Genomic DNA, 14,906 nt, shown 5'->3' on the forward strand with positions numbered 1-14,906 from the left:
GTCTTTTTGAGGGACCCGAATAACACCCTCCTTTCCGCGTTATACACAGTACAGCACATCAGGTAATGTTCTATGTCGCCGCACACACCACACGTTGAACATAATGGTGATAACGCCAGGCCAGTCTTATACATCCACGCAGGGGTTCGAGCAGAGCCCGTGCGAATGCGGAGCAGTAAGGTGGCTTGGTTTCTTTTGAGGCCCTTGATCACACTTGGCTTGTGAGGTGAGCTCCACAAAGAACTGAAGTGGCACAACACTGCTTCTCTGAAGAGTCTGTTGTCCTCTTGAGGCACTTTTCTCAATGGATTCCCAGACAGCGCTCTATGGGCGAGGCTGTCCGCCATCTCGTTGCCTATGATACCTGTGTGCGAGGGCACCCATTGGAAACGTATGGAGAAGCCTTTGATATGGAGATTGTGCACCGAGCGTAGGGAGCTAAGACATAAGGCATCAGTGGGGAACCCGTGCTCTAACCTTTGAAGGGCAGATTTTGAATCTGTAAGAATAACAACAGGTTGAGGCGTGCAAAACCGTAGTTTCTTTAGAGCTGCCTCAATGGCAACGCTTTCGGCCGTTGTGGAGGACACGACTGCAGTGAAGCGAACAGACCAATCATACTTCAAAGAGGGAATGTGAAAAGCAGCTGCACTAGATCCTTTGACCTTGTCCACAGAGCCATCAGTAAAGATTTGAAGATGACGTGCATATTCAGACTCAAGATGTTCCAGTACCAGCGAACGCGTTGCCGCCAGAGGAGAATTCCGCTTAGCGCGTACGTGAGGAATTGTCAACGAACAATCGAGGCTCGCGAATGACCAAGGTGGTTTCAACCTCTTAGTTCGACCTCTAGCGTCAAGACCCAGGTAACCAAGAGTATTTAGTGCCAAGTACGCTCGGGACTCAGATCTCTTTCGAAGGCGCTGTAGAAGGGCTCGGCCGGCTGCCGTCTGTTTGAGGCGGCCAATTTGCATCAATAACCTTTGTGAAGCGATTAGGCTAAAAGGTCTCGATAGAGATTCACAAAGTACTGCTTTGTTAGGAGCAGTCTGCGGAACGCCAAGAGCCCTTCTCAGGCCCTTTCTGTGTAGAACCTCAAGTCGTTCCAGCTGTGATATCGAGGGGGAAATTAAAGGGAGCTGATACATTATCCGACTGGTCACTAGTGCATCGTGCAACCTGATCATTGAGGAAGGGTGATTTCCCCATTGCTCACTTGCAACTCTACGGATCACATTGAGACGCGAAGATATCGATGTCACAACCGAGTCCACAGCTCGTCGCCACTGTAGACGGTAGTCAATAATGACGCCCAAAAAGCGCTTGTGTTTCAATTGTCGAAGGCAAGATTGATCAAGGTCTATCTTCAGCCGCGCATACCTTCTTCCTCTACCTGGAAACATGATGAAGCCAGATTTTTCCACCGAGAGAGTCAACCCAACACCTTGAAGGTAATTTTGAACTAAATGTAATGCCTGTCGAGCTATCAGAGCTAAACGCTTGTGTTGATATCCGGTTAACCAAAGGCAAATGTCGTCCGCGTATATCGACATATGGACATGGACATATGGACATCATAGAGCTTTCGGTCTTTCAACACTAGTTATTTTCCTAGACGTATCAAAGGCTTATGATAGCGTCCTTCAGAGCTCAATACTAAATAGTTTGCAGGCGATGGGCGTACAGGGCTATCTTCTGCGATTCATTCACTCATGTATCAGTGATCGTAAAATTCAAGTGCGGTTAGGAAGTACCACAAGCACCGAAAGGGCGGTATCACGAGGTGTACCTCAGGGAAGTGTTCTTTCCCCAACGCTCTTTAACGTTGTAATGGCTGGTCTTCCCGCTGAACTGTTAAAGTATAGTTTTTAATGTCGCTATTGAGCTATTGTCTTAAGGATGGAATATAGCGTAACACCAGCATAGACCAGAATGACTGGTGTGCAGTTCTACTCTTCTTTAGGAACTATGTGGCCTCTCGTGTCTTGGTCGGTAGGGTTTACCGCAGTAAAAACACCTTTGAGGGTGATATGGGAGGATTGTGTACATTTTTTATCACTGACGCTAAAAGCATATAAGTACGGAACAAATATGTTTGCTTTGTACAGTTTACCGTACTTGCTTCAGGCACGTCCATAAAACTTTAATATATTAGAGAGAAGGTATATGATGTTCCTCGTTGTCTATACTAAACAAGACACGTAAACGCCGGCAACCAAACCGTCTTTTTTTGAAGCCGAGAATAGGATTTTATCAAGCAGAAGAAACATAATGGATTGGATTAGATCGGACAAACTTTAGTAAAGATCCTGCAGGACGCATGTCAGCGCGCAGTGGGTGTCACGCAGGCAGGGACCGACAGGGAGCACCTGGCGGCAGCTGCGCAAACCTGCTGGACGGCCAGGAAACAGATGTCATCAGGCACGTAGCCAGGATTGTTTCTTCAAGGTGGGGGGGGGGGAGCCTAATTGCTCGAAAGAAGCTATTTCCGTGGCAAAAAAAGAAGAAAAAATTTGTCCGGGGATATAGAAGGCGCTTAATTATTAAAAGGGAACGAGAACAAACCTGTACGCAGCAAAAGAGACGAGTTAATCCTAGATGGAAAGGACGTCTTTGACACTGCAATAAAGCTAATGCATGTGCACCAGAAAGAATACTTTCCAACGAAATAATCTCCACCAAGAAGGGTCATACAGAGTCAGTGAGGAAAAGAAAGGTGACAAAAAAAAAATGTTGAGTGGAGGGAGAATGCAAAGGAATCAGGTGTCCACTTACTGAGATGTGCGGCAAATAAAACAAAATTGTCGGACGCGTTTTCTACCCAACTTCTCACTCTCTGTCTCAACAACACACGTGCGAGAAGAACGTGAGCCATTATATGAGATCAATTCTTAAGCGAAAACGTACATACTTCGGAAAACAATTTTATTGAACAACGAAGAACCAAAACACGGAGGCTTTCATGAAACAAAAGACGCAGAATGCTTATATTCGTTTCTACAGCAAGCAACTTTAAACACTTGCATTGCGAACGGTTTTATAATATAGTAAAGCTCAATGGAAAAGAAAAAAAAAACGAATGTGTGGCTTGGCCAAAAAGAGCGGTTCACGCTGCAATTTTCATACGTCGCGGTTTCCCCATAAACAAAGCGATAACTTCGTCGACCCTGACTTGCATCCGGAGAACGGACATAAGAACCAGTCTATAAGCCGCTCTTCAGCCGTCCGGTTCCTCAAATATGTTTTTACACTTTTCAGTGTCGAGAAGCTGCGTTCTGCAGCAGCTGCACTCACTGTAAGCGTTGCCAATTACTTGACTAGTCTGTGAAAGTTCGGCAAGAAGGCTTTGTCGCATTCAGCTAAAGCGTCCGTCGCAAAGCGGGGAAGTTCCTCCTCTTTCATGACTTGCCACTAGGTGTCCCAGATTTCCCATTCACCTTTTATTGTAAGGATATGCGCTGTTGTCGTATCTCTGAGGTAAAAATCGAAGGCCGGTTGTGCAGGTTCAAATTTGCGCTTGGACGCGCGCTTTGGCAATGCAAATTGCAAACTTTGCAGTGTTTTCCGATGATTTGCAAAACACGATTTGAGGGAAGCTTGTAGGTCATCTATGTATGGAATGAACGTGGCTCGCCTGTAGTACTCTTCAGCAGAACTGCAAGGGTAGTTCGCTCGGTATCTCTGTGTTCCTACCACCCGTGGAATCTCGCACTTCACGCCGAACTCCGCCGCTCTGTCTTGATATAGAGAAAATATATTGTGGAATTCTGCCTCCCCGTTAGTGCCCATTTCTTCGAGTTTAGTCAGCGCCAGGACAACCTGCTCGAAGGCGACGCTTATGTCAATAGATGGGCTCTGCAGATACACAGACAAGTGGTTTGTGAGGCCTAGGAATGTCTCACTAACAGTGAGGGATAAAAGAAAGTTGAGTGAACAGATTCGCTGATGGAAGCTATGACGGGCGCATGCTGTTGCTTTGTCAGGGAACGTGTTCATGAACTCTTCAAGTAAGCGAACTATATCAGAAAATGCTTCTCCAAACAATGCGACTGCATCATGACGTTCCGCCCACCTTCTTTCACGATATCGGCGCAGCCGGCGGAAAGACTTTGTAGACGCTTCTAGGTGTTTTTTAAGGACCGCTGTCCTTTTGGGTGACAGCCGAAAGAAAGTGCATACCTCACTAATTGTGCCAAACGCCCGTCGAATGTCTTGGACAGCGGAAGCGCCGCTCAAACATAGGTTCAGGGAGTGCGACAGGCAATGCGTGTACAACGCCGTTTGAAAGTCGTTTCGCATGAGCGCCTGCACGCCCTTGAATCCACCACTCATCGCGGCTGCTCTATCGTATCCTTGGCCTCCCATCATGTTCAAGTGCAGGCCAAGATTCAGGAGCTCCCTTTTCAGTGCGTCAGCCAGGATAGAGGCACTGACGTCGTCAACAGGTACGAAGCAGAGAAAACCTTGCCGAATGCTCGAAGTAGCGGGATCGACGTAGCGTATGCACAAAGGGAATTGCTCGGTTTGGGATACATCCGTTGTTTCATGTATACCGGCACCGAAAAATATCCGGCCTCGTTTACGTGTCTTACAATTAGAACTTGTGTGAGCTTGCCAATTATCGAAGTAATTTCATTTTGAATGTACGGACTCCAGTAAGCAGCATTGCTGCCTGCTATACGAATGTGATTGGCCAAGATGATGTGTCCTCCATTCGCTATATAACGTAGGAGCTCCCTGAAGTTGCCGTCGTTCTGTAAGAGAAAGACGCCCCGAATCCTTGTCACCTCTCTTCGCGAGGCACTCAGCGCCAGGTCCACAGTACAACTGTCTCGACAATTGCGCGTAACTTTACCTTGTCTTCGGGCACGGCCTTTTCTTGCTGATTAGGCTGTACGTGGGCACTGCTTGATTTTCCTATGGCGACTCTCAGAAAGCATTCGGCGCCAACCGTTGCCATGGGCAACGGTTGGGAGTGCGCAACGGTTGGCAATGTGCGCACTTAGGAGGCCTGAGCCCTCCCAAGTGCGCATAGTAGTTGCTTTTGTCAGATTCAAGAAACGCAGTAATGACACCTCAATACTTTTTGTGCAAACCACACACGGTTTCTCAGAAGCCCTGATATCTTCAGGTTCATCTTGACCATGGTGCGAACCCTCCGACGTGCTACATTTCCCCGCCCAAGCCTTCGTCAAGTTTCTGACCGCCGTTCTCCTTCTCCTCGTCGTCGCTCGCCCTCCCCGATGCGTCGACGTCCCTCTCCTGCTGACACGGAAAACTAAGTGGCGCAGTTCCTGAGGCAAGAACTGCGTCATCGCCGCAACGCTTAAGCCCTCTTTCCCCGCCTAACGTTATTGATGTCGCTGTTGAAGGTGTCTCAGTGCTTGCCCTCATTGACGCAGGTGCCGCCATATCTGTAATTGCCGGAAAACTTTGCCGCTCAATGCGAAAAGTCACCACGCCTTTCTTCGGTCCTTTACTCCGCACAGCCACAGCACAGCACGTCCAGCCGGTGGCTGCGTGCACCGCCAGACTTGAAATTCAAGGAGTGCTCTACGCAATCGAGTTCGTCGTTCTTCTCCACTGTTCCCACGATATTATTTTAGGTTGGGATTTTCTCTCCCGTCACCAAGCTGTCATCGATTGCTCCCGTGCAGAAGTCGCCTTCTCTTCGCTTGGCAATGCCATATCTAATGACGTTTCGCTTTCCTGCACCAAGTTGTCCCTCACTGACGACGTCCAAATACCTCCACACGCATCCGTTCTGGCACCTGTATCCTGTTCCGTTGCCTCCGACGCTACCGTACTCTTCACACCTTCGACTACTTTCGTTCATCGCCACCTCTCACCACTCCCAACTGCACTGCTTGGCCTTCAAGCTGGCGCGACTCACCTTCCTGTGTACAATTACTTCCCATTCCCGATTACGTTGCTTCGCGGGGAATCTCTCGGCACTGTGGAGCCTTACGACACCATTACCACGTTGCAACTTCCTATTGGATCGTCAGAGGTCAACACCCTCTGTTGTAGTCCCGTGACTGCCACATCGCCTGAAGACGTTTTTAACCATGTCATCGACAATGCCCTAAACCCCAAGCAACGCCATGACCTTCTTCGTCTCCTCGAGAAATTTCGTCCTGCTTTTGACAGCCATACCACTTCTCTGGGCCGAACGACGACTGTATGTCACCGGATTGACACCGGTTCTCATTCACCGCTACGGCAGCGACCATACCGCGCATCGTCGACCGAACGGCGCGTCATTGATGAGCAAGTAGGTGACATGCTAAAGCGTGGTGTCATTGAACCATCCGACAGCCCATGGGCATCGCCAGTAGTTTTAGTTAAAAAGAAAGATGCCTCGATCCGCTTTTGTGTGGATTACCGTCGCCTAAACAAAATAACCCGAAAGGATGTTTATCCATTGCCGCGGATCGACGACGCCCTAGACTGCTTACAAGGCGCAGAGTTTTTTTCCTCCCTCGATCTGTGCTCTGGTTACTTGCAGGTGCCTATGGCTGCAGACGATAAGCCTAAAACTGCTTTCATCACACCAGATGGCCTATACGAATTTCGTGTGATGTCATTCGGACTTTGCAACGCGCCCGCGACACTTGAGCGGATGATGGACACTATTCTCAGAGGCCTCAAATGGAACACGTGCTTGTGTTATTTGGATGATGTAGTAGTGTTCGCACCAGATTTTCCTACTCACCTTCATCGCATGGAGCAGGTTTTACGCTGTCTCAGTGACGCTGGCCTCCAACTGAACCTGAAAAAATGTCACTTTGGCGCACGCAAGCTGACCATTCTCGGACATGTCGTGTCGAAGGACGGCGTTTTTCCTGATGCCGCTAAGCTCCGTGCTGTTACAGAATTCCCGAGGCCAACGTCACTAAAAGACTTGCGCAGTTTCAATAGCCTCTGCTCGTACTTCCGCCGCTTTATTCGAAATTTCGCTTCGATTATGGCACCACTGACAGAGCTTCTTCGAGGAGATCCCAATCTTTCCTCATGGTCCCCTGCTTGCGATGATGCCTTTGCGACGCTACGTCGCCTGCTCACAACACCACCGATACTACGCCATTTCGATCCAACTGCCCCCACGGAAATCCATACGGATGCTAGCGGTGTTGGTATTGGCGCTGTGCTCGCCCAGCGAAAGCCCGGCTGCCAAGAATATGTTGTTGCTTACGCGAGCCGCACTCTGACGAAAGCTGAAGCCAACTATTCCGTCACGGAAAAAGAATGTCTCGCAATCATCTGGGCCATCAAAATATTTCGCCCATACCTGTACGGCCGGTCCTTCGATGTCGTTACCGATCACCACGCACTTTGCTGGTTGTCGTCTCTCAAGGATCCCTCCGGCCGCCCAGCGCGGTGGGCACTGACGCTCCAAGAGTACGATATCCGGGTTGTCTACCGCTCAGGCAAGAAACACGCCGATGCCGATGCTCTTTCGCGCTCGGCTGTCCACGCCGACATTGTCAGTGTGTCCGTCCTAGACGACCCACTTCTAACATTCGCTTCTGTCGACATGGCTTTGGAGCAGCGCAAGGACTCCTAGATTTCATCTTTGATAGATTACATCTCTAATTCACCTACATGCCCACCATCCCGAGCGTTACGCCAAGCTTCGCACTTCGCCATCTGCGACGGAATTGTCTATCGCCGTAACTACAGTTCCGACGGCCGCAAATGGCCTCGGCAGCTCCGCACTGATGTATGCGCCGCTTTCCACGCCGACCCTCAGTGCGCACGCGCTGGTCTCTTCAAGACCTACACCAGACTACGTCATAGGTTTTACTGGCGTGGTATGTACACATTTGTACAAAAGTACATTCGCTCTTGCACAGAATGTCAACGCCGGAAGCCTGATCCTTGCCGCCCTTCTGGACCAATGCAACCTTTGCCGTGCCCTTCGCGACCCTTTGACCGGGTTGGGATAGACCTCTACGGGACTCTGCCATACACAGCTGCTGGCAATCGCTGGGTCATTGTAGCTGTAGAGCATCTCACGAGGTATGCAGAAACGGCCGCTCTGCCAGCCGCGACGCCTCGTGACGTTGCCTCCTTCCTCCTTCAACGCTTCGTTCTACGTCACGGCGCTCCCCGCGAACTCCTGAGCGACCGTGGCCGCGTCTTTCTCGCCGATGTCATTCAAGAACTTCTAGCTGAATGCCGCATTATTCATCGCTGTACCACCGCCTATCACCCGCAAACAAACGGATTGACAGAGCGCTTTAACCGAACTCTTGGCGACATGCTTTCGATGTATGTCGCCTCCAACCACACCAACTGGGACCTCATCCTTCCCTACGTCACGTACGCCTACAACACGGCACCCCAGTCAACGACGGGCTTTTCTCCCTTCTTTCTTCTATATGGCCGCGAACCATCATTTCCCATTGACACTATTCTTCCTTACCGTCCCTACCTATCAGAGGGTACACCGGTTTCCGAAGCCGCCCGGTATGCAGAAGAATGTCGGCAACTATCTCGCTCCCTTACAACGCAAGAACAAGCGCTACAGAAATTTCGTCATGACGACGGGCCACCAGTTTTCGCCTGACGCTCTTGTTTGGTTGTGGGTGCCTCCTACTTCGACACAAGGTGTCTCCTCCAAGTTTGTATCCCGATACCATGGACCTTACCGGGTTCTACGCCAAACTTCTCCGGTGAACTACGTTATCGAACCTCTGACGCCCCCTACGGACCTGCGTCGCCGAGGCCACGAAATTGTGCACGTAGATCGGCTCAAGCCGTATCACGAGCCATTCGTCCTCACCACGCCTTAGGACTCTCCTGTGCGGCTCCGTCTTCAGCGAGGGGGGAAGTTGTAAGGAAGAAGAAGTGCGCCGTGCCGAGCTCCGCAGCCGGATCGCCAGCGCTACTGAAGTGGGGCTCGGGCTAGACGCTGTTCCTGGTGTGACTGGCTATGCCTACGCTGTTGCGCCTTCTTGTCCGCGTCCTTCGTGTCGTCCACAGCCGTGTCGGACTTCTTTGCCATAATGCCTACAATGTCATCATTACAAGGTGTCTTTCCTTGAGACACTTTTTGCTTGCTTAGGCCTGACGCCTTGTCGGAGGGAACCCTCGGGTCGCCCCTGCACTGCTGTGCTGCATCCTCAACAATGGACCTCGTCCCATCGGAGCAAGCATCCGCGAGGGCCTTGATGCGAACGCGCACCCTGCGAAGCTCTTCCTCCAGGCGTTCCCTCTCAGCTGCCTGTTCTGCCACTCGCCTGTCGCACTCCCTCCGAGCTTTCCCTCATATTAACAACCATCTGTCTTGCACCCACCTTTGCAAGTCTACCCCATGCAAACCCAATCGCTGGGTCATGGTGACTGAGTCAAACGAACTAACTTCTGGCTGTTTCTTGCCCAAATATGCGCCCTCAGCCTCTGCGACTTTTAGCCGCAATTGTAAATTCTTCTACTCTAATACGAGCTCCTCCTTTCTAGCCTCGCACTTCTCTGCCTGCTCTTCTCGCGCGCGTACTTCCTGCTCGTTTAGCCACGCCCTCAACTCCGCACCTTCTAGCCCCATGCGTTCGGCTAAGGCTAACAAGTCTCGTGTGCTAGCCATAGTTCCTAGCCCTTTGAAAAAAATCCAAACTAACGGCTTTGTCCTGTCGCGGACGCCAATTTGTGATGCCCACATATGGGGACAATGGTTCGTGTACTCAAAGGTTTTAACGGTTCTCTTAGGCGGAGCCTCCGAGAACCCAAGTGAGGACAAAGGCGTTGGTTTCGAACACATACACAAAGTTTTAATGGAACTAGAAGCGTATACAAGATATTTAAAGTGATGACGGCACTCGCGCTTAGGAGGCAAATCGCCCTCCTCGACCATATAGCACCAGATGCACCTAGTTTAAATAGCCATCCAAGAAAAACACATTTATGGCAATACCAGTATCATAGTATTGCTCAGAAGCTCACTAAGTCGCCTCTTCACTCGAGTGGACGTAACAAGCAAACGCAATGAGAAAAACAGGACACAGCTTTGGAACTTTAGTGAAGAAGCTTGTCATTTTAATCGTTGATCCCGCTCGCTTCCCGGCCGTTGAAGTGGAACCCTGGCTGCACCTTCTTTCCCCATGGCTCAGTGCTGTTGTGCCAGAGCGCCCCCGACAGAAATTTGCCTGGCCTGACAGACCACCGAACATCGGGGCTGTATCACCTCTCGCTGCGCCCACCTCCCAACCACCTGCCCCAACATGCCGAGGAGGGAGCGCCGAGTAGTAGCCCTTCCTCTCCCCCTTCGGCGGACCTCTCCACGTCCATTCGTCGAATTCAAACTGCGGACAGCGGAGAGTCCTGATTGGAGGGATTTGAACTGCTCGCGGCGGAAACAGACCCCAGGGGTATAAGAAGCCCGAGGCGCGTCCCAGCTGTGCGGCATTCAACGGAGTCACCGAGCTGATAAGTGATCCCAGTTGATTTCTGTTGGTATGACCGTTCTGTCAAGTATATATGGTGGTCGCTGTCTTGCGAATGTTCGGCTATCTGGTTGCGATCTCTTGCAAAATTGTTGAGGTCGTTTTTGTGGTGTCGCAGTTTTTCTTTGAGGTTTTTTTTTGTTTCGCCGATGTAGCCCGCGTCGCCGCCACCGCAAATATATTTCTTGCACTGACTTGGGCTCTTTCCCTCGGTGGACGGTCTTTGACATTACGTAGAAAAAAATGTGCTCGTAGGCTTGTGAGCCACTCGGATGCTTTCTTTTCTGAGAATACGGGCGATGGTTTAGCTAGAGCCTCGGACATATGGGCGAGTGAGGTGTTTCTGTTGTGCTGTTAATAGGAGGGGCCGGCCGCTGAATTTCTCGGAATTGAAGTGCCTTCCCAATAGAGGTTCTTGGTGAGTTCCTTGACTGCCGCTTGTTTTTCATTTGTTTAAGTGATCGCGGCGCTACTAGTACTTGTGCCGCTATTCTCTTGCGTTAATGACCAACTGGGCGAATTTGGGGGGGGGGGGGGTTCCTCTGCCCTCCCCCCTACCTGCGTGCCTAGATGTCATTGCTTATTTGCTAGGCAATTGCTTGTGCATATGAAACCTCTTCTGCCGTGTTGCTCCTTTTTTGTCTCCTTGCTGAAACATTACGTAAAATGTAATTTGGTATGCAACCTGTGCCGAGGTTAAAAAATACAGTGATGCTGCGTAAGTAAATCCCCTGCGAATACTGTAGTAATTCATTAGGGCAATGTGGACTAAGCCTTTTTTTACCTTCCTGAATAAATTTAGATAGGACAAATTGAAAGTTTCTGAGATGTCATATTTTTTTTTCGGAAGTACTACTGAGGCCATTCTCAAGAAAATCTAATCCACCTCATCTGTGCTTCATATTAGTTGCATAAATGCTCTTGTCAACGTGGAAAAAACAAGCTGCTCTAAAGAATGCTGTCACGTGCTCTGAACAAATGAAAGAAGCCAAAGGCGGCGGTCACGGCACAACCCACGCATAACCGCTATGTTAACGCTATATTCAGAAACGCAACGCTTGTCAACACCTACCTATGTACGAAGGTAGTTCGTTGGTATTTTAATAATCACGGCTCAACACCATACAACACTTACATAAGCAAGAATTGTGTGCTCAATTGGTGATTCAATAAATGTTCTTTTCAGTGCAGCAGCTACGGAGCAAACGCAAGGACACAGACGATGTTCCTATATATTGCAATACGTGGCTCGCGAAACTTCATAGATTTAACGCATCCTTTTTCCAGCAAAGCTTTCTTTGCAAATTGCGATTTTCTTCGCGTCTGTTTGTGCATGAAATCGTCAACATGCTCTAGCTGGAGTGTATCGTAAGCTAAGGTATGCGCCAATACTTTTGTACGAGCGCAATCCACGTATTGTGCTACGCGTCATGGCCAAAAATTCAACTTTTTTTCGCCCCACGTCTAATGCAGCCAAGGTAATGTATTTTGATGCCCTCAGTTTAGAAGTTTCGTAGTGATTTATTCACTGAATTGTGAATTACCAGGAAATAGGGAAATTGGGTGCCTTGGTATTTCGGCTTTCTAATTTTCCAATAGCTCGTATCAGGGGCTCGATATACGAGTACACAGATTTTTGTTTGTAAGAGCTCTTGGACAGTGGCTGGCCGCCTATGCTAGTGATACTGTATATGCTCCTCAAGGGCGACATTCATGTAAGAGCCGCACCCCCAACATGGCCTTTCAGAACTTGAAAAAGAAGAAAAAGAACGAAGCGTTGAAAATAATAACAAGAAGACTGACGATAGCGTCGCAGCTTGTGTACATGCTTTTCGATTCTGAGTGCTTTGTGCATGGTCTTCAGACATCGTTCTGAAAAGTTTTGGCGTCATAGTCATTTCTAACCTCGCGAAATGTACGGAGAACGACTGCGCTATAGAACCTGATCTGAGCAGCAGGGGCAGCGACAGCAGCGAGGACTATAGGCGGGCACCGGCAGCGTGACATGGGGGAATGAAAAAAGTGCGTTACAAAAACAACAAAATTAGATTTTATTGCGATAAAAAATATATAGACACTCCAGGCGCATCTCCTCCATCGTCGTCGGCATAGCCATGGTGTTACGCATAAAGTCCAAGGGCGATAACATAGTGACCGCTGCCGTATGCTGCGTCTGCCAGTGGAAACGTGTGAGGGTGAGCCGAGGATGGTTCCTCGATCTCGTTCGCGCAAGGGAGGAAGTACGCCGTCTTCTATAGCGCGCAAGGCACCGAGAAGGAGGGAAGGGGCAAGGGGCATTCTACTCCGAAGGCGGCGGCGTATGGCGCGGAGGAGAGCGGCCGCGCGGACCTTGTCTTGACAATGATCTGCAGTGAGTGGAGAGTTTAGGTGCGCCGAGGGCTGATAGCTTCGTGTGCGCTGTGCTGTCGCCGCTGAATTAGCGTTGAAGGGAGAGGCAGCACGAAGGTCACTTCGCTCGCTGGCGCTTCCGCGCTTCCTCACGCCATTGATTTTACAGTGAGTGTCTGCGTTTTTCGGGTGAGATGTGCTCATGTTTGCCTGTGTACACGTGACATCATGCTTGCTAATTAAGTTACTAAGCAAATGTTTACAGGTTGATACAGTCAATGAAACTACCTTACTTCGTGTAGATTCACACAATTTCCTATCTCAATCGATGGTTCACCTTGCGGGCAAAACTACGGCATCTTTGCTCAAACAATTCAAGGTCGTTACACACGGGCACAAAAATTAGACCGCGATGTAAAACTCCTGCGTAAAGCCCGCACCTCGGGAAAGAAAGCGAAGTGCTTGCATGAGCATAAATGTTCGTCATCAGGATGGGCTGAAATTTGCGTTTACAAACAATTTAAGGCTAACAAATTTTTTTAGAGTAAGAGCCAAAAGCTTACCTTGAGTGCTGCTACTAACACCACTTGTCACTGTGCGTGGTCTAGAGTGACTACCACACTGAGTAGCGCATCGATTGCCCATCCTCCGCAACAGTTAGGCTGCGAGAAACAGTGTTTATGTTGCACAGAGTATTCGAAAAGAACGCGCAACGTAATCGTGGCAACAATGAAGCTCTTGTTTTTTCAATTGTGACGCTGCACGTAGTTATTTGAGACAATATTTTTGACGGGCAGACCAACAGGTGCGTTTTTATTTGCTTTGGGAGACTGACGAAGCAGACATCCGTACATTTGACATGAAAATTACAGGAAGTTTCGTCTCTTGTTCTTTTTTTTTTTGAGCAGTCAGTCGCTAGTCAAATAACTACCGACGGCATAAGCTGTTATATCTTCATGGCATGTTACGAGGCGACAGCGCCCGCTTAGATTGTAGCTTCTGTAAGAAACAAGTTATATAGACGCACATGCGGATCAGTGGCAGTCGAAGCAGTGCTTTCTTTTCTCTCCGACTGCGTACCCTTTAGGCTGGATAGTGCCACCGGCCTAATCGTGTTACTCAGAAACGTATTCTTGCTTTTTATGTCGGCGTTTTGTTTTTTGTCTGAAATTTCCTTTTACGAACAATTCAAGCAATTCAAGAACAATTCAAGAACAATTCAATAAGGGCCAGGAAGCTTGCCCTGAGTGCTGGTACTAACCCCATGTGTCTCCGTGCGCGCACGAGGGCGACTGCCACACTGAATAGTGAATCGGCTACCCATCTCCCGCAACAGGGCGTTACAGTGCGGATGTGTGTTAAAGCTACACAGGAAATTGCCTGTCTGATGGAAGCTACGCAATAGGTCATTGCACCGCTTTAATTCTTTAAAGTGGCCCCGTATAATTTACTGAGGCAATGTCCCGCAGTGCTCAAATACGAGAACACAGGCGCAATAAATCACAAGGGGACTCCTGAAATACATCCTCTCGTATGGCCACATCTGGTAGTGAGACTTGTTTCAACTGATTAGCGTCCGCGTCTGAAACTGTTTAAACGTTTATTGCCTCTTCAAACCTTACGAAGCTTTCCGAAGTCTGTTGTTTTTATTAGTGTTTTCTTATGTTATTATCCAAGCCTTATTATTGCTTCGTGTGTATGGCGCGCTCCGACGCGTGTATGCCGTGCCTCGTGCCGCGAGCTGCGACGTTAGGAGAAAGGGAAGACGAATAACGAAAAGTTTATTCTGCTGCGGTCAACGGTCATCCCTCGCTGACTCACAAATTGTTGCATTGTCACAGTGGACCTAACCTCCGTCCCTATAGTTATGAATAATATTAGTAATAATAATAATAATAATAATAATAATAATAATAATAATAATAATTTCATTATCGCGACGCTTATATTAGTAACTCTTTTAATGCAGAGGCTGATACCTATATGGGCGTTAACTACTCCTATTGTAAAGTGATAATTGGGCTCAATGTAATCGATCTGTGAAACGCTGCGTGACGAACCTTTACAGCACGAAATAAAGACGACGAATCACTGAGCGAAGCCCCGAATTTC

At 49.0% G+C, this 14,906-nt stretch overlaps 1 protein-coding gene across 1 annotated transcript in view; it reads right to left on the minus strand.

Moving 5' to 3' along the window:
• Positions 1-13,471, minus strand: part of LOC126543512 (dehydrodolichyl diphosphate synthase complex subunit DHDDS-like) — a 28,180-nt gene extending 14,709 nt beyond the window's left edge. Inside the window, exon 1 of the mRNA XM_055078486.2 lies at positions 13,358-13,471. Within this exon, the coding sequence (XP_054934461.2) occupies positions 13,358-13,439 (82 nt within the window). The 5' untranslated portion in view covers positions 13,440-13,471. The remainder of the gene's footprint in view (positions 1-13,357) is intronic.
• Between the last annotated feature and the right edge of the window lie 1,435 nt (positions 13,472-14,906).

Source organism: Dermacentor andersoni, chromosome 10 (genome assembly GCF_023375885.2).
Source record: "Dermacentor andersoni chromosome 10, qqDerAnde1_hic_scaffold, whole genome shotgun sequence".
NCBI lineage: Eukaryota > Metazoa > Arthropoda > Arachnida > Ixodida > Ixodidae > Dermacentor > Dermacentor andersoni.